The following is a 25,542-nucleotide window of genomic DNA, read 5'->3' on the forward strand; positions in this document are numbered from 1 at the left end:
TCTTCTTCTTCAATGAATCATGCTGAAACATTTGATTGTAAATTTCTCTTGCAAAATAATTTCTCTTTTTAAAAAATAGAGCTGTTTCACAGTTTAAAAAAACTTTGAACAAAAAACAAATGAGGCTGGCACTGATAAATGCATGGATGAGATTTTAAAAACATTTTTTCACTTTGAAATAGCAAATCTTACATTCATGTACAGCAAGGTGATTATAGTTAATGAAAACAAACAAAAAAACTAGAAAGAAAGAACTAAAATAAAAATCTTTTTCGTTCTCTGAAATAGAAATAAAAATTTGTTTTTTGTTTATTTTTTTAAACTAGAACTGAGTCTGGATTATGGATATACAAAACTAACTTTAACTGAAATTAGAGCAAAAACATATTTAATATATACTATAGGCTTATTAGAAGTAAATCTATTTGCTTTGCGCAACCAGTTTTACAACAGGTGTTTGACTTGTATGGCACCTCAGAGTCTGTAATCTGGCCACATCAAAAAGCTGGTCCTCCTCAAGTCATCCTTGCTGTTGCTCCCATGACAAAAACAACGAGTAGACATGATAGCAGCATAGTGACAGCATTATATACAACCCGAGCAGAAAAGTATTAATTTAATTTAACACAACTGTGCCCAAAAATGTTTTTTTTTTTTTTGTATTAGTAAGTGTGATCGCAAACTAATTGTTTTTTTTTAACCAGATCTTCTAACTGGTTAAACCAATTCACCAAATCAAACACAATCAATTTAAATGATTTGCATCCTGTAACGTTAAGCACTTATCCACAAACAGCTTACTTTTTGGCAAGCCTGATACCCCGATAATACTGAACCTGTAATACTGTGCCTTATTATACTGTATATATTAATGGATATTACTGAACTGATAATACTGTGCCTGATATCCCGATAATACTGAACTGATAACACTGTGCCTGATATCCCAATAATACTGAACAGATAATACTGTGCCTGATACACCGATAATACTGAACCAATAATACAGTGCTTGATATCTCAATATTACTGAACCGATAATACTGTGCCTGATAGCCCGATAATACTGAACCAATAGTACTGTGCTTGATTTCTTGATGATACTGAACCGATAATACTGTGCCTGATACCCCGATAATACTGAACCGATAATACTGTGCCTGATACCCGATAATACTGAACCGATAACACTGTGTCTGATACACAGATAATACTGAACCGATAATACTGCCTGATACACTGATAACACTGAACCAATATTGCTGTGCTTGATATCTCGATAATACTGAACCGACAATACTGTGCCTGATATCCCAATAATACTGAACCGATAATACTGCTTATGCGTGATTCAGCAGATGGTGAATCAAACACAAACAGTACTTGACAGCCTGCTTTGAGTAAACTAAACTTAAACAACTGGTATGTGAATAAACCAAGGGCTTACATGGAGGATCTGGCAAGTTGGTTTGCAAAACTTAATTGTAAGAAACTTCTCAGATCATGGTGATGTTTTAACCTACTGAAATTATAGCAGACATATTTTTTTATATGTTGAGTCCGAACATGGAAAGATTGTCTCAAATGATCCGATTCACATTAAAGATCCGAACATTCCATTACTACTGTGTATCTAACCTCAGAGACAGCCTTGCACACACATTTTACTTAAGGCTGCTATCTTGTGGGCTGTTGTACTTGAATTTGATGATGGGTAGGTGTTGGAGGTAGATGGAAGTGTTCTTGTGTTTAAAAAAAAAAGTAGCCTGTCTTTGTTTTTTATTATACAATATTTACTCAGATGATTTTGAATCTTGTACCCAACAAATATCCTAATTTATAAAAAATAAATAAATAAATAAAACCAAAAAACTAAAACTAAAACTGAAAATAATACTTACTAATCTACAAGTAAGCATTTTCAAAACATAAAAACTAACAAAAACAAATACATCTACCTCTAAAAATGAATTAAATTAACTTAATTTGAAAACAAAAAGTCAAAATGAAATATGAAATAAAAACTAAAATTAATGAAAACTAATGTAACCTTGATGTACAGCAGTAAAACCCAATAAAACTAGGGACATGCAATATTGGCATTTGCCCTAAACTGCTTATTTGCAATGTAATTATCATAAAACAATTAATGGCCCAACATATTTATTCCTTAATTTAAAACCTTTAATGTGCCCATATGGTGCTTCTTACATGACCTTTCATGTTGTGTGTAATATAGCAGTTTATGAATGTAAAAGGTCACCAAACCAAGATCTTCCAAAATAAAGAATCCACTGAAGCCCATCAAACTGTGGGAATTTGGTCAAGGTTTGGTCATCTCAGACAAATTCTGGAAATCCTTAAAGATTCCCATAATCCAAGTTTTTGTGGTCTTTAATCATAAATTTGACATGGCTTTTGCAATTAAATTTGCCCTACATTGAAATTCTGGCAGCAAATGATTTTAGACAACTCCTGCATAGCGACTTCTCTTGCGACGACCGTCAAACAAAGAACCAATAGCAGATGACGGGGTTCCACTCTTACTAAACCTACCTACACTGTAAGTTTGGATCTGATTTGCAAAATACTAGTCTTTAGCCTTCAATGGATGTTGGTGAAAAATGTCTATTTTGACCATGAAACACTATATTTGTAAATGGTAAGCCTGGAAGGCACATACAGTATACAGTACCGTGATAAATGGTAACCTTTTGTTACTGTTGCATTAAAGTCGTAAATGTGTAAATGTAACACAAGGGTGCTAGATACAGTACAGTTCTTTATTATTAAGAATATTCAAGCAGGTAATGGTCATTCACAAATGCAAATACATGGTAATCCATAAGCTTAGTCGGGAAACAGGCAGATGGTCAATGCAGGCGGCAGACAATATAAACATTAGAACAAGGCAAGGATAATACATGGAGAGAAAAGACCAGAAACCGCTTTAAAAAGTTACAAGGTTAATACCAACTAGAGTCAGCAATGTCAGTAATTTTGAGTGCTGTTTATATGTTCCATGTAATCAGTTTTAAAGTAGCTCCCAGCTGTGTGTGTGTGTTATCAATGGAGAACCAGGACAGGTGCGTGTGTGTGGTGCCTGAAGGGAGTTGTAGTTTATATGGTGGCAGAATTGCAGTCTGAGTGAATGTGAATGTTCTCCAGCGATTTTTAAGGGTTAGATTGCTGGTGATCATGACAGTTAAAGGAGTTTGCATCCTAAAAAATTGTCTCACTTGTATTAATTAATATTTTGCAGATAAAAACAAAGAAGAAATATTGCCCATCTAAACCATTGCATGCACAGGAGATTTTGAAACTTCAGAGTCTGGCTGTTCCTCAATTTTCAAGAAGGCAGAGAAAGGACTTGCGTTCTTGTGAAGACTGGTCTTGCCTGGTCACCTCAGAAGAACGATCTCGGGAGACCACAACACAACACAGAACGCATCCTGTGACAATTGAGATTCTCCGTTCTTTTTTAATTTTTAACGTAAAATTATTTTAACATTGCAGCATTTATACAACGGTTTATTGTTTTTACTCTTTTCAGTATACATATATATAAATATATATAGTATATATTGTTATATATATATATATATATATATATATATATATATATATATATATATATATATATATATATATATATATATATATATATATATATGACATGCACAAAAACCAAATGTAGTTTGCACAATACAAATAAAATGATTTTAACACGAATTTCACCAAATAAACACCCTCTATTCAAATTTTAATGTTAATGTTTACTTTTACCATTTCGTTTAGGGAAACTCCTAAGATAAATAAGTTATATCTCCAAACTTTAATAATAAATCTATATGGAATGCTGCGTTTCCGACCTCCTTTATTCAGTTGCAATGACTTCTGGGACTTTTAGAGCGAGGTCTGTGCTTAAGTCTGATGTCGATACCAAAAACAAATCCGGAAACTTTCTTGCATCCTCCGTTGTTGCAGTCTTGAGTTTTGGAACTGAACATTGGAGATTGATGATGACGTTACACGAGAAACAACCTTTGTGTGCTATAAACTTAAGCATTAAACAAATCACAACAACCTGTACCATTTGACCAATCAGAGTACAGAAAACTCTCAGACAGGAGGGGCTTTAGAGCATGGAAAATGAAAGTGTTTTTGACCTTGGATGAGTGTAAACCTGCAGAAGACTTCCAAAATACAATGACCATTCTTTAAAATGACAAAAAAAGAAGGCTCTAAAATTCATAAATAAGATTTTTTATATAACACAAACTTTTTAAAACCCTGCTTGAAAAACACATATTTCATCTATTTTCAATCATAAATGTGCCCTCTTAAGTCCAGATGTAAAAAAATCGAGTTAATGTTCCTGAAAATTATTAGTTTTTCTCAGTAGAAAATTGAACAGAGCAAACTAACAGGCTTTTGTAAACGTGTTTTTTCTTTTGCATCTCACATACTACAATGAGCATGCATTTATATAAATAGTATGTTGTGTTTTCACAGATCTATCTGATGAATATTCTGCTGACAGCAAGGTCCCATTTCCCACAAGACACGATGCAAGACGCGGAATAAGAACAAGAGAAAGGGAGGCACATTTGTGCTCCGAGTGTGTGCCAGGTTTGCTGTTCTCAGCAGGTGAGAGCAGCATAAGGAATCATGTGCTCTGAGCCTATAGGGACCTGAAGCCTACACAAAACATCTTGCCCTGCCTGTTCCATGTGTATCTTCTACACTCTCAGAGATTAGACTGCCTGACTCACACGACCCACACAAACAAAAATTCTTATTACACACATTCATCATACAGTGCGCCTCGTGGAGCTTAACACCAAACAAATCTGGTGCACTGAGGAGGAAATTATAGACTGATGTGAATTAATTTGCTTTTAACATTATTAATAGGACTGCGTATAATAACATTAAATCCACATTAAGTGCCACTTTACCACAAACAGGCGACAAAATAGGGCCTGAAACTCTTTTTAAACAAATTAACTGTGAAAGGAAGTGCTTAACCTTTAGAAAATTATTGAAGTCAACCAGAAGGTCAAACTAAATTTTACAGGAGTTGTGATTTTTTTTTCTTGTAGATTTTTTTACTTTTCAACCAGCAAAATTCAAATAAACATCACAGTTATCAATCAACAAAAAGAGATAAGTATATTAGAATGATTTGTGACAGGGCTGGACTGGGAAAAAAATTGGCTCAGGAATCTGGTTCACTACAACAATCAAAATGCTACCCATCTATGCTAGATTATGTTTACCAACTCCTATTCTATAAAAGCACAAAAGCCATATATAGGAAATAATGAAAGTTGACGAATTAAAAATGTTTAAAAATTAATTTATTATTGTAATAAAATTAAAATCCATGCTGAAATTCCATCTTGTGAGTGCCTGTATGTTTTGAGGGAGCCTATATCAAAAAATTAACGTAACAAAAACTGCCTGCTGACGCACACAGTTAAGTTGATTATAGTTTTTCTCAGTGGCTTTGGTGCATTTCTCACAACACTATTTACATTTGCACAACAGTTAATGCATTTCTCAAAACAATTAATACAAACTGCAAAACCTAGCTGATAACCTGCAGAAGTGTGTCACAAGCTCAAAATGGAAAGTTCATTCCTCAAAAGCAAATATTGATTTCAATGAAAGTGTCATTGTCATCAAGATGAAAAGTCCTGACACTATTGTTTATAAAAAAGATAGTCAAATGGCTTTGTCATGATTTTATTATGACAGATTACTCCGGACATTTGTTCCAATGTAAAACAAGTCAGATTTTTGTGACACTTCCTGAAAATGATCAAGACAGCACTTTAAACTATGTGCACAGCAATTTAAAAACTTCAGTAAAGTTGGACATCACTGCATTTAGTGAGGTCTCTGAGTACAAGACATTGAATATGTATGGTTCACTTTTTTACTGCATTTGCTTTTTGCAATTCTTATTTATTCACAGCATTGTGCAAAATAATAAGCACACCCCTATTTATAACAAACATAAACTTCCTTCGGGAGAGCTGTGCACAACTGTAAACAATATTGCAGTACATATTGCAACTGAACATACAACACACACAGGTCTGTAAATCATTTATGAAATATTTCATTTTAGAAGACATTTTCAGGAAAATTTTTTTATTGTTTTATAAAATTAGCTTGACAAATTTTGAGAAGTTCAACATTTTAGTATGCAATGACTCAAGTAATGAAATGAGGACTATTAGTTTTATATGGAATGACTATTCAGCATTCACAGGTTTAGTTAATTTCGACTGACAGGACATAAGCAAATGATAATGTTATAAAGCAGCAGAGAGTTGTATGAAAGCAGCTGATGTATGTCCAAACGCATTAGCAATTTTTGGAAGGAATGAGAAACTGCTACCCCGATGTGCACAAATGACTAATTGTTTTGAGAAATGCTGTTGTGCAAATGTAAATAGTGTTGTGAGAAATGCACCAAAGAGACTGAGAAAAACTAATAAAATAAAGTTAAACAATAAAAACAATGTATCAGAGACCCTTAAAAATACAATGTTTAACTCAACAGTGAAGCATTAAAACATAGCTTTAAGATTTTATATAGTCAATCAAACGAACTTAAATGATTAAAAAATGCAATAAATATTTATTTAGACCTGAGCTATAAAACCAAATTTAAAGAAAACAGGTATTAGTTTTGCTTAATTTCTTGATAGTTAAAATGATATTTATACACAAAATTACCTAAAGGCAATGGATGGATAGATAGAACTGTACCTCATGAAAAAATTTCTCAAGTAACTAGTCACTAGCTACTTTTGATTTTATACACACACACACACACACACACACACACACACACACACACACACACACACACACACACACACACACACACACACACACATACAGTTTGTCAAAATTATTTGCCCCCCCATAATTTTTTAACAGATTCAGGAATTTTTCACAGTATTTCCTATACATTTTTTTTTCTTTTGGAGAAACTGATTAGTTTTATTTCAGCAAGAATTAAAGCAGTTTTTAATTGTTTTAAACCCATTTTAAGGTCAATATTATTTGCCCCCTTCAGCAATATATTTTTTTGATTGTCTACAAAACAAACCATCCTAAATGACTTGCCTAATTATATTATATGTGTGTGTGTATGTGTGTGTGTGTGTGTGTGTGTGTGTGTGTAAATACCATATTATGATTTTAAGGTTAAAAAAACGTTTAAATGTTATATATTTAATGATTAACAGCGGGAATGACTAATATGTACTGGGATAATCAGTTATTCCATTAAACAGCTACTTGGTTATTCCACAGCAGGCCCATAGCCAGCCTGTTATAAGGGGTCTTTTTCTCAAAATGTGGACCTTTTTTGCATTATTCACCTCATGTATGAGCAATTTATGTACAATTATAAACAATGTATTTGTGCACTTCATCATTGTTCCCTATTATCTGCTCTGAATTCATTCATTTGTCAATCTTTCTTCATCTTGTTAGCAAAACTCGTCTTTGAACAATTCAATTAGTTCCCAAAGAATGAAATCATTCATCACCTGTTCAAGTGGATGTACGTCAGGATAGCAGAAAATCTTAACTTCCATGCCATGATGACTTTATAAATACACAACATTCCCTCTCAGAAGCTCAGTGTGGTACCATAATAACTATTCGTCAAATTTCCTCACAACTAAATGTTCTACATCCACTGTAAGTGGCATCATAACAAAGTGAAAACAATTGGGAACAAAGGCAACTCAGTCATGAAGTGATTGACCATGTAAAATCACAGAGTGAGGGCAGCACATGCTGAGGCACACAGTGTACAGAAGTCACCAACTTTCTGCATCCAATGCTGTAGCTACTGTACAGTACAGACCTCTAATCTCCATGTAGCCTTTAGAGTGCTCCAGAAAATTACTTTATCAAATGGGTTTCTATGACCAAGCAGCTTCATCCAAGCCTTGCAGTGGTATAAAGTGCACCACTATTGGACTATAGAACAGTGCACATATGTTTTCTGGCCAATCACGCTTCTCTGTCTGGCTATCTGATGGACAGGTCTGAGTTTGGTGGTTTCAGGGAAATTGGTACCTGACTGACTGCATTGTGTCAAATGTAAAATTTGGTAGAGGGGGAACTATTGTGTTGCTTTTCAAAGGTTGCGCTGGGTGTCTTCATCTTACAGTTCCAGTAAAAGAAACTTTTAGAGCTTTAGCATTTTAAGACATTATGGACAGTTGCATAATCCCAACGTTGAAAAAGGGCACTAGTTTATAAAGCAAAGGTTCATAAAGACATGAATGAGTGATTTTGGGTTAGAGAAACCTGCCTGCACAGAGTTTATTGAATACACTTCTGAAAGTCTAAAATTCCCTGACGTGACAAACCTCAAATTATACTTTTAACTGGTCTCAAGTCATCAGAATAAATCAAAGCCATGCAATTACAGAAATTATTTGTAGCCCTGTGAATGTGGCTTCATTTGCTTTGCAAAGTCATTTTCATTTGCTTGAAAGCCTTTTCCATCCAGCACTTAAATGTAAGTGCTGCCTTTTCCACTGTAAAGCCAAACGGCAAGCCTTTGCCAGATAGAAAGCGGCCTTATCTTCTTCCCCACATCGAAACACCGAAATTGCAGCTTGATGTGTACAGTCGCATCTTTGCAGGCAATCACAGCTGAGGTGATGGAGGGTAGATTTCTTTAACAACAGCTTTGAGTAAAAAAACACCCCGTGCACCTGCTCCTTCATCCACGCCTCCTTTCCTTTTATCCGAGCTTGATTGCTTTTCCCTGGATTGGACCACTTCCCCCATTACCCCAGTCCCAGGATATTGCTGATCCCTGACCTGTATGATAGTGGGATTTAAAAAGGTCTTGAGTAGCACCAGGAAACCTGTGGATGAAATCTAAAGCCAGAGGATCTTCTGCTAATGAAAACAGCTCTTTCGGCAGATGCTACCCTGCCATTTAAGGGCTTACATTTGACTTCCACTTCTGATTATACTTCTTATTCAAACTCAGGTCAAAAGGGCTAAAACAAATCAGAGTTTTAAGTAATTATGGCTTCTATTAAGTGAGTTCTTATTTTGCCATTTTTTTGTCATAGAGGCTTTAATATTCATGTGAAATATGGAAATTAGAGGGTTGGATCTCTTTGAAGTTATTTTATTATTTATTAAGTTTGATTTAATAATCATTTAGCTTATTATCTTGTGATAAACTGTGCTGTTTGTTACACAGGTTTAGAGAAAAAATAATAATAATAAAATTAGTTTGAAAACTTTTTATAGGAATGAGAAATCAAAAGACTAATCATAATTAGTTTACGTTCCTCTTTAGGTTATGCATAGAAACTGTTATTTTATTATTTTCCTTGTAATTTAGTTTTAGTAATTTTTAGTTTTAGTTTAGTTCATTTGTACTTTTTGTATCTACATAAAGTATATTCATTCAATCAGTCCTTTCTTTTTCAGCTTAGTCCCTTTATTAATCTGGGGTCGCCACTGCAGAATGAACTGACAACTTATCCAGCATATGTCTTACGCAGCGGATGCCCTACTAGCCGCAACCTTTCAGTGGGAAACACTTATACACACTCATTCACACACATACACAACAGACAATTTAGCTTACCCAATTAACCTGTACCACATGTCTTTGGACTTGTGGGGAAAATCGGAACACCCAGGGGACACTCACACAAACACGGGGAGAACATGCAAACTCTACACAAAAAGCAGGCAAGACTTGAATCAGTAACATTCTTGTTGTAAGGCAAATGTGCTACCCACTGCGCCACCACAGTCCAAAGACATGGGGTACAGGTGAATTGGGTAGGCAAAATTGTCCGTAGTGTGTGAATGTGTTTGTGGAGGTTTCCCAGAGATGGGTTGCGGCTGGAAGGGCAAGTTCATTCCGCATGTTGGCGGATCATTCCGCTGTGGTGACCCCTGATTAATAAAGAGACTAAGCTGACAAGAAAATGAATGAATGAATACTCAAAGAGGATAAAATGACTGGTCTAAAAGTGGATGCAAAATATATGTACATCATCAGTAATGGTTAATTAATGCATTTGCATTATTTAAATAATCTACACATTTTAATCTTGTAATTATTATAATTTTTAGAGATACTGTCTGTTTTTATTATTCTTCTGTCATTTATTTCTCATTTGCTGTATATTTATTTAGTTTGATGATTTCATTAGGCTGCATTACAGGCTATTTTATATACAAATCTAAAATGCTTTGGCATTAAAGTTTGCTTTGAACCTGAAAGAGAGAGAAGCAGATTTTACCAGATTCTACCTGTCAGTTGAAATAATGGATTTCTTTTTTATTTTAACAATAATTTTTTCTTAGCCATAATAATTTTTTCTTAACAAATTATTGTTAAAAATTGTATTTTGTTTTGTTTGTCGCATATATTTATGTGATGGGGATAAATTTAATTGGGCCTCCACCGCAAGTATATTTCAAACCTGTGGGAAGCACTGTCAGTACAACCAATTTAGCTTATTCAATTCAGTTATCGCACAAGTTTTTTGCCTGTGGGAGAAACCAGAGCACATGAACATGGGGAGAACATGGGGAGAACATGCAAACTCAACACAGAAATGCAAGGACTCAATCCAGTGACCTTCTTGCTGTGAGGTGGCAGTACTAACCACTGAGCCATCGTGACGACCACTGTGTACTATTATATATATGTATGTATAAACACAACAGAAAGTTCTGATGACTAGTATAAAATATTGGTTTATGAATATTTATAATTTGTAATAAAAATATTCTTTAAACATCATACATTATGTAAGGTATAAAAACAAATAAATACTATTTCAGTCTTTGTGCCACTTGCCATACTCTTGTACTAATTTTTCAAATTTACTAGCAATTTCTATGTGGTTTTGTTTGCAATCTATTTTTTCTGCGCATTCGCTTTCTACAGCATCAAAATGTTTGAAAACCCCTGGCCTTAGTAAAGTGAGCCAAAAAGAAAAGCAATTTCAGAGGCAGAGCAGGTTATTACATTCTGATGAAAGACTAAGAAAACCTTTTTGTTTTTGTTTTAAATAACACTGGTAAATTACACACAGTTACACCAGGAATATGGATTAAGAAACTAAATAGGCTTGATTTAAATCGTTCTGTCATAATTTACAGTAGAGTCATAAGTCATATGATAATGTTAATGACTGGGTAATTCAGGTACAGCACAGTTGCCTGTTTCAATCAAGTTTGATTGCAAGTGGGTGGAAATTTAGAAGTAATAACCGCATCACAGGCTCACGAAGACCAGATGTGCTCAATTAGGTATCAGAAATTAAATCTCTGTATTTACATAAACAGACAAAATCAATTTTGACTCATTTGTTAGGACAGATGTTAATTACGAAAGATGCAAGGTTGTGTAGATGGACATAAATTGAGTTCTGCGCAAGTTTAATTATTTTTGCAAGACAATCAATTCTATAAAATTGAAACAAAAAAGTACAGCAAGCCCATTTACTCTAAAGAGAGAGGCAGAAAACTCAAAGCCTCCACCTGAACTAACGAAAACAAAAACTATTTATGAAACTAAAGAGCTAATTTGCAATAACAAATATGTGTAAGCAATAACTAATTGATTACAGTACATTTAAAAACTAAAAAAATGCAAACAAACTATATATATATATATATATATATATATATATATATATATATATATATATATATATACATACATATATATATATATATATATATATATAAATATATATATATATATATATATATATATATATATATATATATATATATATATATATATATATATATACACATACATACATACACACACACATATTATATATGATACTGTACATCCATTCATTAAATTTCCTTTGGCTTAAGCCTGGTTTATACTTCTGCATCAAGTGTTCTCTGCAATATTACTTCCAAAATGCTAGCTGACAGTAGGTGTTTATGTTCCTCTGTGTTTCTTCTCTGGTGTTTTTTTTTTTCAAACTATGGCGACCCCTGATTAATAAAGGGACTGAGCTGAAAAGAAAATAAATGAATGAATGAATGAATGATATGGGTTAATGAAACTAAACAATGAGAAGACTAGTTAAAAAGAGCCTTGAGTCTTACGCTACTGGTTCACCCAATCCTTTGAGCTCGTGTTGTGTGTAATGTCACATTAACATTCATTAAGGTGACAGATGGAGGACATACTCGGGAATCAATACGACTGTGAGCTCCCCCACCGTCTCTTTCCCCCATGTCCTTCCTTACCGAACGCACATTCATCACTGCTCTGAATATTACACCTCACTTTCACAATTATTACCCTGTTGAATCGCTATTCTGAAATTAGAAATGATTAAAACCATTGATCCAGTTTACGACGTTCAAACATAGCAACCGTATTGCATTGATTTGTCAACATAATCTCGGTGTAATCTTATTAAAAAAGCGGCGTTTGTCACCACATGCTTATTTTATGTTATTAATTCACTTTCAAAGGTAAAACCATTTTAGTGCATGCTGATGATTCTCTGTGCACGGGTAGTTTGTGTGCTGCATTTTAGCTGTTTTGAGATTTGTCCTAGAAACTTAAAGGGTTAGTTCAGCCCAAAATTACAAGTCGGTCATAGCTATGTCTGCGTCTTCATAATTTTAAGCACATTTAGAAAAATGCTGGATAGAAATGCCAAGGTACTTATTTTTAAAAATTGTATGCGCTCTTTTAAGTCTCTTTTTTCCCCTATGAAACAATATGCACATTAACTATGGTGGAAACACATTTAGCAAGCTTGATGATGTTGACTAACCACTGTATCTCAATAGCAGCATATCAAATGTTGTCTAAATATGTCTAAAACATCAGAGCAAAAGTACACTACCTGACAAAAGGCTTGTCGCCTATCCAAAAAAATATATATATGATCATGCCTCAATTATTAATTCTTTAATTAGGACAGTAAAGTCTGACTTTGCTTAGACAAAATTCTTGTCACTTAACAGAAATAATGTACAGTATAGAATATACAGTCATGGTGCAGTGGGAAAAGAATAAATATTGTGTATGACTCCCATGAGCTTGGAGGACTGCATCCATACATCTCTGCACTGACTCAAATAACTTATTAATAAAGTAATCTGGAACGGCAAAGAAAACGTTCTTGCAGGACTCCCAGAGTTCATCAAGATTCTTTGTATTCATCTTCAATGCCTCCTCCTTCATCTTACCCCAGACATACTCAAAAATGTTCATGTCTGGTGACTGAGCTGGCCTGGAGCACCTTGACCTTTTTGCTTTCAGAAACTTTAATGTGGAGGCTGAAGTATGAGAAGGAGCGCTATCCTGCTGAAGAATTGGCCCTCTCCTCTGGTTTGTAATGTAATGGGCAGCACAAACGTCTTGATACCACAAGTTGTTGATGTTGCCATCCACTCTGCAGATCTCTCACACACCGCCATACTGAATGTAACCCCAAACCATAATTTTTCCTTCACCAAACTTGACTGATTTTTATGAGAATCTAACAATAATAATTCTGACTTCAACTGTACATAAGAGATGATGATTGGCAGCTGAAAATTTAGCTGACGCTTTCACTCTAATGCCACTGTTTGTACCTATTGTGCTGGATTAGATCCTATGCTAAAGTTGGAGCTTATTATCTTTCGTCAAAAAGGCATTCCTATACCTAAAATTCCTATGAGTTCCTATGACTTGCAATTCAAATAGTTAAATAACTTCGAAAATGTTCCTCTAGTGCAAACCTCACTTTTGCAAACAAATAAACATGTTATACAATGTATACAAACTGCTTGTCCAAAAAAGAGTCACCACCTGGATTTAACTAAGCAAATAAACAAGATACTCCCATTGGATATTAACTCCATGGATGATTATTAGTTTTCAAATTATTAACATGCCTCAAGTAAAGAAAACATCTAAGGAGATTGTAAAACTCCTAAAATTGGGTTAAGAACTGTCCAGTGCTTTATTAGGAATTGGAAGGATTGTGGGAACTATCATATTTGAGAGCAAAATGTAGTCGAAATAACAGAATGATGGAGATCGGCGATCACATAAACATCTGGTGAAGTCAAAACCATGAAAAAACATGAGCATGAGCATTTCCACACACACACAATGCACATGAGACTTCACTGATTGGAACTAAACAGCCATTTAGCCTTTAGAAAAAAAATCTGTGCAGTTATTTGAAAAAATGCTTTAATTTGCTATGGAACATAAATATTGTCCTCTGGAGCAATAAAAGAAGATTGGTCTGGTGTGTGGTCCAGATTTACCCTGTTTCAGTGTGATGGGGCATTAGGGTAAGAAGAGAGGAGAATTTAGTGATGCACCATACAGCCTAGTGCCTATATACAAGCCTGGAAATAGTGCACTTGGTCAGGTCTAGGTTAAGCAACATTATGTGCCTAAAGAATCAGGTAAGTTGACTGCGTGAATATACTGAATGACCAGTATTTTCCATCAATTTTCTTCCGTGATGCCATGGTCATATTCCAAAATGACAATGGCAAGATTCATGGGGCTCAATATGTAAAATTGTAGAAATGGATTGGCCACCACAGAGTCCAGATGTTAACCTTATTGAAAATCTTTGGAATGTGCTGGAGAAGACTGGGCAGTGCTGTGTCTCTCCCGTCATCAATACAAGATCTTGGCCAAAAATCAATGCAATTGGACGGGAATAAATGTTGTGGTTGGGAATAAATTCTCTTTATTGTATGAGTCCCTCCTCTTATGGGAACCATCACAGCAGGTCAAGGGCAAGCTTTTTCTGGAAGTCAAATAATGATGCAAATACCCGTAATATGACTACCGCTAAACCTTTGATAATGTTTTGATAAATCCTCCCATAAATTTAGTTTCTGAAAAGGGAAAATTCTACAAATTTATATGCAGAAAAAAATATTCCTCAATGATTCCTTGGTTTACTCAACTTTTTTTTTATTTAAGTGGTTGTAAACTATTTATTTGGGCTGAATTTAAACAAATCAATTTGAACATTACTCAAGTTTATTCAAATTCAACAGATATTGTTTGTTTAAATTTAACACATATAAATAGTTTGAGACAAGTTTGCAGACATTATTTTTTTCAGTGTAAGTTGAGCCACACTTCCGCACTACTTTATTACTATTAGCATTTTACTCAAATCAGCCCAAAAATGTAGAGTATGAATAAAAGAAAAATCACTGAAAAGAAAGACTAAACCTGATACTATTTTTACAATGATTGGCCCTTTTGGGAAAAAAGTCACCCTTTTCTAGTGAAATGTAAATTGAAAGTGAAAAGCCTGCACATTATGCTTACACAAATGACTTGATTTTACAAAAAACTTTTCTTCCCTAATCATACTGAAATGGTGAAATAAATCACTCTCACTGCACCGACAGAAATCAATTGATCTTTATATAAATGAGATATGGGATGTCTTTGCATTATTAACTTGGCTATCAGAAAATCTGCTTTAATGCCCACTTGCGCATTTATCTTCTATACATTACATCAAAGGAAAAAAAGCTTATCCTTGAAATATTCTCCAACCCACTTCCTTAGGTATTACTAGAGTGAATGAAAGATGTCTCATTACAGTGATTCTTTCACACTGAATAAAAATGATACTGCAGTTTGCATGACTCACGGCTCATGCTTTCCAGTCATACAGGCTTTTAGGAAAGTGATTTCCAAAAAGTGCTTTGTATACACCAGAGAGTATTTAACCTCTAAAAAAAAAAGACTTTAATGTCAATCTTGCTAATCAAACTAATAAGATACTGTATTATCAACCCAGGCTCATTCTGATTATGTTTCCCAATATACATTTTTGGAGAGTGACAAAAACATCCCAGGAGCTACGTTCTTTTGTAGTTTTTGTTTTTGCGAATGCACCACACTTTTGGAGATCTCAAATTTCTCTTGCAAGTGCCATTCACACCTGCTCTTCTTGTATAAATCCACCAGAAGCTGCTTTCAACTGAATGACTGACCTTCCTTCTTCCCTGCTTTATAAAAGCACTGATTAACAAACTCCAACGTACATGGCAAGCCACTGGACAAACTAGTAACAGCAGAAAAGACGACCATGTGCAGCTACACTGAAAAAAATTTGGAGTAGGATTTACTTAAAAAAAGTTAGGAAAGTTTTTTCACTTAGAAAATGTGAGTAATTTCAATAGAATTCCCAAGTAAAAACTAAACACAAGGAACTGTAGCTTTAATTAGAAAATCTCAAGTAAAGTTTACTTGGAATTTCCCAGTAAACTGTATTGACTGTTTGTTTATATATTTTACTTAAGTAATGCTTATAAATGTTTTTTTTTTTTACACAATAATCCTAGTTATCTTATTTAAAATTTTGAGTAACCTTTACTTTAAATATTATTTGATGTTGTTGATGTATTTAAATGGTGGTCAACAAAATAACAGACATACATTTTACTTGAATACTTTTATTTCTATGAGATTCCTTAACAGATGAGAGCATCAGATGCACTATAGTGCATTTTACTCCAGGAAACTTTTTTAGAATATCACACATGCATTAAAATGCATAAACATTTAAACATATAAACATAAAATATACCTTTTTAAATATAACAAACATTTTACAAAAATCTCAGTTGCAGATATCAAATACAAAAGTGTGAAAGTGCAAATAATGTCAAACTAGTAGCTGCCTTTCATTAGGTAACTTTAATTTCAATAAGATTAAACTAAGGGAACAAAAACATCAAAAAATAAAAAAATAAAACTCTGCATTTATAGTCTCCAGAAGAATGGTTATGTTAAACAGTACTGTAGTTGAAGTTGTAGTTGTTTTCTGAACAACCTTTCATGCAAAAAAAAACAAAAAAAAAAAACAGTAAAACAGCATAAGTAGTGTAAATAAGTGCAAGTAGTGCTCAACTAGCAGATTACATTAGAAGCTTTCTATGCAAAGAGTTAACCTTTGGAGAGAATTTTAAAGCATCTAGGCCAAGAAAGATTTTCTGAAACACTTCAAATGTGTTTCTCAGCTTTGGGGGATAGCTTAGGTTTAGGGAGTAAATGCAGCCCATGAGTGAAAGACATGCATTTGTGAGATTTTTACATCCCAGCAGCACCTCAGTTCCCTCGATGACAATGATGACATCAGATCTACTGGCATCTTCCTCTTCTACAGATCTGCTCAGGACGATGATTTTCATGACATGACTGGCGAAGGTATCCTTAATCATGTCTCTGCTGACATCCTGTGAAATACACAAATCAGTGCAAAGTGGTTAAAATACTGTACAGTATCACTTTTTCAATTTTCCTCAATGGGTTCCTGTTCTGAGACAAACTGTCCACTAGTCTTCAGTATATTTAGCATTTTCTGCATATTTAAACCCAATATGCAGTTTCTTCAGCAGTATCTGTATGCTGTTAAGTAATACTTTTACATTGAACACAATAATGAGACTCATACACAATTATTACAGTAGATAGAAACATTTAGTGATGCTAATAAAGATAACACTGTACATTTAGAGTCAGGAGGGTGTAAACCTCTGGAAATGATAATTAGTGTAAATTATTATGTCTTTTGGGAAACATTTGAATGGTTTCTATAGACAATATATAAATGAAAGATAAGAAATATATACAAAATAACAATTTACACTGGAAATCCTGTCTAAAATTTTACATACACCTGACATTTAAATGTATGGTGCTGCCTTCTTGACCATCACTGGGTGTTCTATAAGTTTTGTAACAATGGTGTATAAGCCTTTCAATTTTCCTCAGTATAAAAACATGGATCTCAGCATCATCGTCAGTGCTTGACAGGGTTCAAATATGCAGAAAACAAATACAGTATATCAGTCAAACCACTACTGTCTACATCCAAAAATCAAGGAAAAATAGAAATGGATGTAGCTGTGTATGTAGCTAGCTAACTGCTAGCTGCTACACTAATTATTGTATATCCATGTCTGGACCCCGCCTCCCAGTATGACGTTAGATGACCCAAGACTTGACGACGCCAGGCCATGTAAGGACTTCAAACAAAGTCAGCACTAGACTAATAATTGATTATTACTTTTTCTTTGATTTGTTTCAATTTATTGATCATTCAACAATGTGTGTTTTGTAAAGCTGCCTTGTAACATTGTACACTGTAAAAAGTACTATACAAATAAATTTGAATTTAATTGAACTGTAATACCTGGTGGTCTTCAATGAGCTCCTCAGCTGATTCTCCAAGGAAAGACAGGAGGCAGCGAATCACAACGTCTCGCCTATCTTCAAGCCTATCTTCTTGCTGTTAAAAACAGAAGTAAAATGCAGCGAACATTAAATGTGTATACATCTACATATAACAACATATTTACAGAGTCAGGAAGCAGCATACCATCCCATAAGTGATTCACAATTGTAAACAAAATTTACATTTTACCTGGCTGAGTGAATCCAGCAAATGTCTAATTCTTATGCCAGCAACCCCACCCTTCATCTCAAACAAAGCCAGGAGTTTTGGAGTATAGAAGTCCAGCTTTTCCAAGAATGTACGCTCCAAGGAAATTGTGGTGATTCTTCTAAATTCATTCTTGATCTAAAACAGAAAATAAAATGTAACACAATCAAGTGATGATTAGAGTTGAGTGCACTGGTAAATTTTTGTATTGCACTTCAAAAAATTTATATTTGAAATCACTGCATATTATGCCAACAAAGAAAAGAAGTGAAGTTTACCTCAGATTCACAGAAAAGGGCTGGCCATCTCTCCATGAAATCTTTAACAGCAGGGCAGTCCTTAACTACTTCTGTTCTTCGATAGGAGAAAGTCTTCTCCATTTTCTCGCCAATGATGTTTTTGTTGTTTTTCTTCCTAATTTCATTAAGGAGATCTAGTCTCTCCTTCTCCAAACTTTCTCCTGTTTCCCCAAATGGAAATGGTGGCAAGTAATTTACTTCAGCCTTCCTAGGTCTTTTGAAGCCTTTTGGAGTAGGGTTTTCATTTGTCTTCCTTTTCTGGTTCACCTCAAGCTCTGGGCAAGAAAGCTGGCTACCTCTTAATTTGGCTCGATAATTTCCCATTTTATATTTAATCCTTTGTTGCCACCCATATTGTCCATTAAAGGACCCTGGCTCTTTGAGGCATGGATACTTTTCAATCAACATCTCCACTACATTCATAATTTGGACACCTGTTGGATATGCAGTGTAACAAAATATTGTCTCTGCTAGCGTCTCAAGGACACTACTTGTCACTCTATGATTGTTCAAGAGAGTGCCGTCCTTTTGGTAGGCTTTGTTTCCATCTGAAAGCAAGAGCTCAGTATCAAAGGAGAAAGTAGGTACTATAAACTTTGTTGGCCATCCTTGAGAACGGCATGATGTGGTAGTCTCAGAGGACGATAAAAGAACAGTGTCCTGAGATCCGCTGGATGTGGAGTCAGAAGAAAGGTAAGTGTCACTTACAGGAGTCAGCCCAACAGTGTCCTGAGAACTGCATGACCTGGCATCAGACTCTGTTGGTAGAGTTGATCTATTCATAGCAACCATATTTAGGGTGATGGGTTCAGTTTGTACTACTTTTAGAGTACATTTATCCTGCACATCATCTACTGAGTCCAAATTGAAAAACTGTCCCCCAAATTCCATGTCTTCATACATCAAAGTAAAGCATTCTGGAATACTGAATGTTTCTTGGATTATACTTTTGAGCTCCTGGAGAGTACTGGGGATGCCTGAGGGCAGAACCAATTTGCGAACATCATTCTCTCCAAAAACTAATCGCAGCTTTGCTGGGGTGCACATCTGCAACAGATACAAAAAAATAAATGAACAATTTATTACAATATGAATTAAGTACAATATTAACTTTGATAATCATGTACCTAAACAGAAGGAGTAATGTAGTGCTTTAAGGTAGTTAGTCGTCTTCCTGCAACAGTGTATGCAGCCAGAGGATAGTAGTCTACCATTTCTTTTTGCTCCAGTATCTGAATGTTGCCTGTGTGTTCCAACTCATAGCTCCTAAAGTGCTCGTTATACCATGTGCTTAGTAGTCTGACAACAAAGGCCAGTTCATTACAAACCAAGATAATCTGTAACACCTCAGAAAAGTCTGGCAAATCTGCAGTAAAGCCATGACATAGCAACATCCCTGGTTTGTAGTTGGTGCCTGAGAAGTGCATATTGTTTGCAACATGCACCACTGTGACATGTGGATACCTGTGTTGCACCAAATCTTTTATTCCATCCTTTAGCACATCCACAGAGACTTGTGAAGTTGTTGTGACTGAAAGTGATGACTTTGTCACATTTGAATCATGGAGATGCAATGCAACCATGAGCTGGTGTTTTTTTGCAAGGGACAGCAGTATGTTCCTGAAACAGCCTGTTTGTCTGACAATTTTTTTAAAAAAGCTATGTTTAGCTTCAAATCTCATGGTCCACAGGGCTGCCAAAGGACCAAATTCCTGAATAAGCTCAGGGTAGTGTTCGAGAAAGTGGTGTTTGGGGAGGAGCTTTTCTTGAGGAAAAACTTCCAGATATCTGTTTCGGTGTTCAGATATTAAAGTGGCAAGGTAGCAGATGCTCTGCTCAGTATGCACTGGGGCCACTGCAAGTTCCACGATGTCTTTAAGGGTCATTAACATCTGCCATACTTCATCATCCTCAGGTACTTTCAAACCTATTATGAGAGGCAACAGACGCAACAGACACCAATTTTCGTGTGCATTCCCTCCTACAGTTCTTTTTGTGGCAAAATAACTAGGAATCACATGTGGACGATTTGTTTGGTCACTCCACTTATAAGGGAACTGTTGAATGCAAGTATTGAGCTCCACAAGAGAAAAATATCTCTTCTTGATGAAGTCTTGAAATGACAATGCCAGTTCCAATGGAACGACACCTTCAAGAAGGTCATGTAACACATCTGGTGGGTAACCAGATGTTACATGAAAATGTTGTAGTTTTTCAGACAGTGCACACTGTTTTTTCACACCATAGCAATGAGTGGAAATAGGACTTGACATAGCCGTCTCAACATGCAGAGTGTGCTGCTCTTTATCTCTCCTCTGAAAAAGTCCAGATCTTACATCTGTGGTCTGAAACTGGGACCTTTCTCCAAGACAAAATCTGCAGACATTAGATCCTGTGAAGTTTTCAACGAATCCTCCCAAAGAATGGGCTCCCAAATTATCAGCCACCACGCTCACCACAGTGCCTTTCATGATTTTTCCTAAACTTGGAATAAAAATACCATCTTTTTCCAAGCTTTGAAGATCTGTCAGGAGTGGCTCTAAAACTTTCTGATATCCAAATCGCTTTGTGTCATCTGCTTTGCACAGAATAGCTAAATTGATAGAAGCTAGTGTTGATCATGCATGTGCTGGAAAGTTTCCTAACACCCAATAGACGGCCGTAACTTTGTGGATCTTGCGGGAAGTTCCCAAGGGGTTGCACACTTCGAAATCATCGATATACAGAATAAGACTTAATCTATCCTCATCTCCAGCCAAAAAATAATTTTTACTGAAGTGAGATCCATCTTGGAAAGACTGGTATTGTGATGCACATCCAGATTTTCTTTGAGTGACCAAGTCTTTTTCTTCTACATTCTTCAAGATTTGCAATAACGACTGAAGTATTGGGACATACTGGAATGTTCTGTTGTCTTTATTGTGTAGTATGTATTCTACTGGTTCAACGACTGAAAAATGTGCTTTCATGAATTGTGACCTCTTAAATGACGTTGAAAAAGGGCCATCTTTCCCTAGAGCTGAACTTAAAGGGTGTGATTCACAAAGATTTTTTACCAAATCTGAGATAACCGCTGAATGTACTTCACAGTTATGTTTCTTCAAAGTGGACTCAACAACATCTTTCAAAACTGGAGCAGATGCAGCGGAAGATAGGAACTGAAGGTCATCTACAATTTGATCAATACACTTGCCGGACACATTGAAATTACTTTGCAACTTTAGAAGAAGTTGTCCAAACTTCTTCTTTACAACTTCAAGTAAGTTCTCTCCTGCATCAACCAAAGTTTCATCAAGTTCTGTGTCATCATCAGAGACCTCTAGATCATTTTGAAAAGCAGCAGGATTTGGGTATTTTTTCAAGACTTCAGTTTTAAAATCTTCAATGGAGTGTGTATTGTGTTTCCTGTGTTTATGAGTCGCAAAGGTTGAATAAATGTTGGTACTGAAGCTGCAGTTTTTGAACACACATGTCATTACCTCATACCTCCTCATATGGCTTATAAGGTGTTCAAAATATTGCTTCTCCGAAGAGAATGGAGTTGCACTGCATTTTAGACAACTAAATGACAGCACCTCGCTTGGTTTGTCTGATTCCGTGTGGTTTCGGGATAAGTGTATCTGAAGGGCATTAAATGTTTTAAATGAACAAGGACAATCTGCATAAAGACATGGTATTGATGATTGACGGCCTGCATTTCCATGTTTGAGCCTTAAGTGTTTTAATAGCTGTAGTCTTCGGTTTGACTGAAAGCTGCATTTTTTACATAACCACCTCATTCTCCAGCACCTAAAGTTAACAAACGATGCACATGTGAATGCATACTTATTGCTACCTATCTGTGAGGTGTGCTGTAATAAAGTATTGCCAACTTACCTTGCATTAGCTTGAATACTGAGTGCAATATCTGTAAAAGAATGTAAGAAATGTTTATGTCAGAATTAATTTTTAACTACTTGCAAATATCAACCACGTGTAAAGTAGATATTGGTCAGTAAAAGAACATCATGAAACAAAATACAGGCTTTACAACTTATGTAAGGTTGATTGTTAAGTAATTAAGATTTATTTAAACAAGCATTTAGACTTGTGTAAATGCAAAAGTGTGCAGTACAGTCACCTTATCGATTTCTATATATAGCTATTATACCCGATAGTATAGGTAAACAATATAAATAAAGTTCAAGGTAATATTTGCCTTTTACAAGTGCATTTTAAAAACTAAGCTTAATCCTGTATGATTAATACGCGAAAAACAGGGTGATTATTAAATTTCGGCAGCTCGAACTTTTCTGGGACAGAATGCTTGAACACGACAGGGCAATGTATGGAAGCCCGTTCCCGCCACTAAATAAAAAAAAATTTAATAAATAAAATGAAATAAAAAAAATTCTAAAGTCAGAATTCTGAGTTAAGTCGCAATTCCGAGTTATAAAGTCAGAATTCTGAGTTATAAAGTCAGAATTGCGAGTTATAAAGTCAGAATTCTGAGTTATAAAGTCAGAATTGCGAGTTATAAAGTCAGAATTGCGAGATATTAAGTCAGAATTGCGAGTTATTAAGGAGTTTCCTGTTATGGCGACTGACCATAAATGGAGTGTTAAAGACTCACATTAGCCCATAATCACAACATAAAGCCTATATCCAACTGTTTATTGTTTATCACGCTTTTAAAAAGAAAATATAGGCTAGTTAAACTAGGCTGTCTATTTATTTGTATGGATTTGTTCTTTATAATTATGCCACTTACAACATTTGGTCTAAATAGCAATTATAAAGCATTAAACAGAAACTAGCTGTAGCTTGTGTGATTCCTCCAAAAGACTAAAATTAAGATTTCTTTATTATTTCTGTATTATATGTGTAACGATATGATTTACATTTTGTTACAGCTGTTGTTTCACGTTGTAAGGGTGCCCTCATGTGGTGTACATATGTACAGACATATGCAGGCTATTGTACACAGGGATAAAACTAAAAGGGCTGTATTAGTTCATATTTCAGTTCAGTAAAAGTGTCAACCAAATACTGTGTCCTCCTGGCCTTTATTGGGAAAATTGGGCTGTGAATCCATACCAGATCACAAGCAGAGAACCTGAAAGAGTCTTTAACACACATTTATGGTCAGTCGCCATAACAGTAAAGTCCATAACTCGGAATTGCGACTTTATAACTCAGAATTCTGACTTTATATCTCGCAATTCTGACTTTATAACTCAGAATTCTGACTTTATAACTCAGAATTCTGACTTTATAACTCGCAATTCTGACTTTATATCTCGCAATTCTGACTTTATAACTCGGAAATCTGACTTTATAACTTGGAATTCTGACTTTATAACTCGCAATTCTGACTTTATATCTCGCAATTCTGACTTTATAACTCGGAATTCTGACTTTATAACTCGCAATTCTGACTTTATATCTCGCAATTCTGACTTTATAACTCAGAATTCTGACTTTATATCTCGCAATTCTGACTTTATAACTCGCAATTCTGACTTTATATCTCGCAATTCTGACTTTATATGCGGGAACGGGCTTCCATAGCAATGCCTCGAGCTAAATTTGCACGGATGTTAAAACTCATTTTTACAATAATCTGACAAGATTAGGTCATATATAAAACTTAAGACAATTGTTTTAGACAGATCATGCCGTTTGCTAATAACGGATTGTGGTGCAAATCGCAAACTCCGTCAACTATATTAATAGCTTTATTTAGTAATGATTTAACTCTGTTATCCGTGTGTTAAACAAAACAAAACTAAGATTACGTTTTAACGTTATCCAAAAATCTGTTAGCAATTAACATGAACACTTTAGCATCCGTAACTTGATAAAAAAGAAACGGTATAGGCACAAACCACTGGGACTGCAGATAGCTTAATAACTCTACACTTTTCTGCAAACATTCTTCGATTAATTAATAAGCTTATTAATAACTTACCGTGGTAAAAATCACTTTAGCCGTCGTGAAGTCTCTCTTCCTTTCCTCTGTGCGCGCCACTTCAAACTCAGAGCCAAAGACGCATGCGCATCAATTATCTTGCTGAACAGTACATTTTACTTGAGTTGTTCATTTTTTGGTGTGATTTGATTAGATGGCAAACACTAAGTAAATATTACTTAGGAGATTGTATTCAAATCTACATATGTATTTTAGAACAATAAATGACAAAGAAACTGCAAGTAATGTACTGAATTAAACATGCCATTTTTAAGTAAAAAGACAAAATAGTATTTGTTTGTAAAACATACTTAAATAATGTTTCCATTATTTACAAGGTCAAAAAATCACTTTTTACAGTGTAAGCAGTCAGCTGGTAAGAGCGCCCTGTAGCGTTTGTTTTAAAGACAAAATGCAGCCTTATGCAGGTCACACACCGGATATATGTCTGCACAATATGGCTGCATATCATCTTTAAAGTAAACGCTACAGGGCAGTATGACAATGTTCCTTTTCTTGCTTACCAGCTGACCACTTACCTGCATGTGGATGGCTTATCGGCTGTTACCATTAGCTTGACACGTACGTCAGCGGACCTAAGAAACAGAGCGGAGTTGACCATGACAACAGGGTTCAAGTCCAGTGAAAACCGGTTCCAGAAAGCAGGTAAGATACAAAAAGAAGCCAAAAAATTAAATAAACAAGTAAATAATAGGGTGAGAATGTGGTAAAATCTGAAAATCTGAAAAAAAAAAAATCTGTGGGATTTTCTTTTACTGGATTGCTTTTC

General features: G+C 35.0%; 2 protein-coding genes across 4 annotated transcripts in view; both read right to left on the reverse strand.

Moving 5' to 3' along the window:
• si:ch211-269c21.2 overlaps positions 1–25,542 on the reverse strand; it is a 141,155-nt gene that overhangs the window by 94,552 nt on the left and 21,061 nt on the right. The gene's annotated exons all lie outside the window — the stretch shown is intronic.
• LOC148679478 (uncharacterized) lies at positions 16,497–24,837 on the reverse strand. Its single transcript, XM_087312263.1, has 6 exons — positions 24,753–24,837; positions 22,679–22,709; positions 18,782–19,849; positions 18,486–18,641; positions 18,255–18,350; positions 16,497–17,295 (listed from the first exon to the last, which is right to left on the reverse strand). The coding sequence occupies exons 3-6, from the start codon at positions 19,847–19,849 to the stop codon at positions 16,978–16,980; spliced, it is 1,638 nt and encodes a 545-aa protein (XP_087168389.1). The 5' UTR covers positions 22,679–22,709; positions 24,753–24,837; the 3' UTR covers positions 16,497–16,977.

This window comes from Danio rerio, chromosome 25 (genome assembly GCF_052040795.2).
Source record: "Danio rerio strain M-AB ecotype USA chromosome 25, GRCz13ab, whole genome shotgun sequence".
NCBI lineage: Eukaryota > Metazoa > Chordata > Actinopteri > Cypriniformes > Danionidae > Danio > Danio rerio.

Coding starts and splice junctions, on each gene's coding strand:
- LOC148679478 (XM_087312263.1), bottom strand. CDS start 19,849: ATGTGCACCCCAGCAAAGCTGCGATTAGTTTTTGGAGAGAATGATGTT. Junction 18,351..18,485: donor TGCTGGATTCACTCAGCCAG/GTAAAATGTAAA, acceptor TGTTTTTAACAG/CAAGAAGATAGGCTTGAAGA. Junction 17,296..18,254: donor AGCTCATTGAAGACCACCAG/GTATTACAGTTC, acceptor TGTATTTCACAG/GATGTCAGCAGAGACATGAT.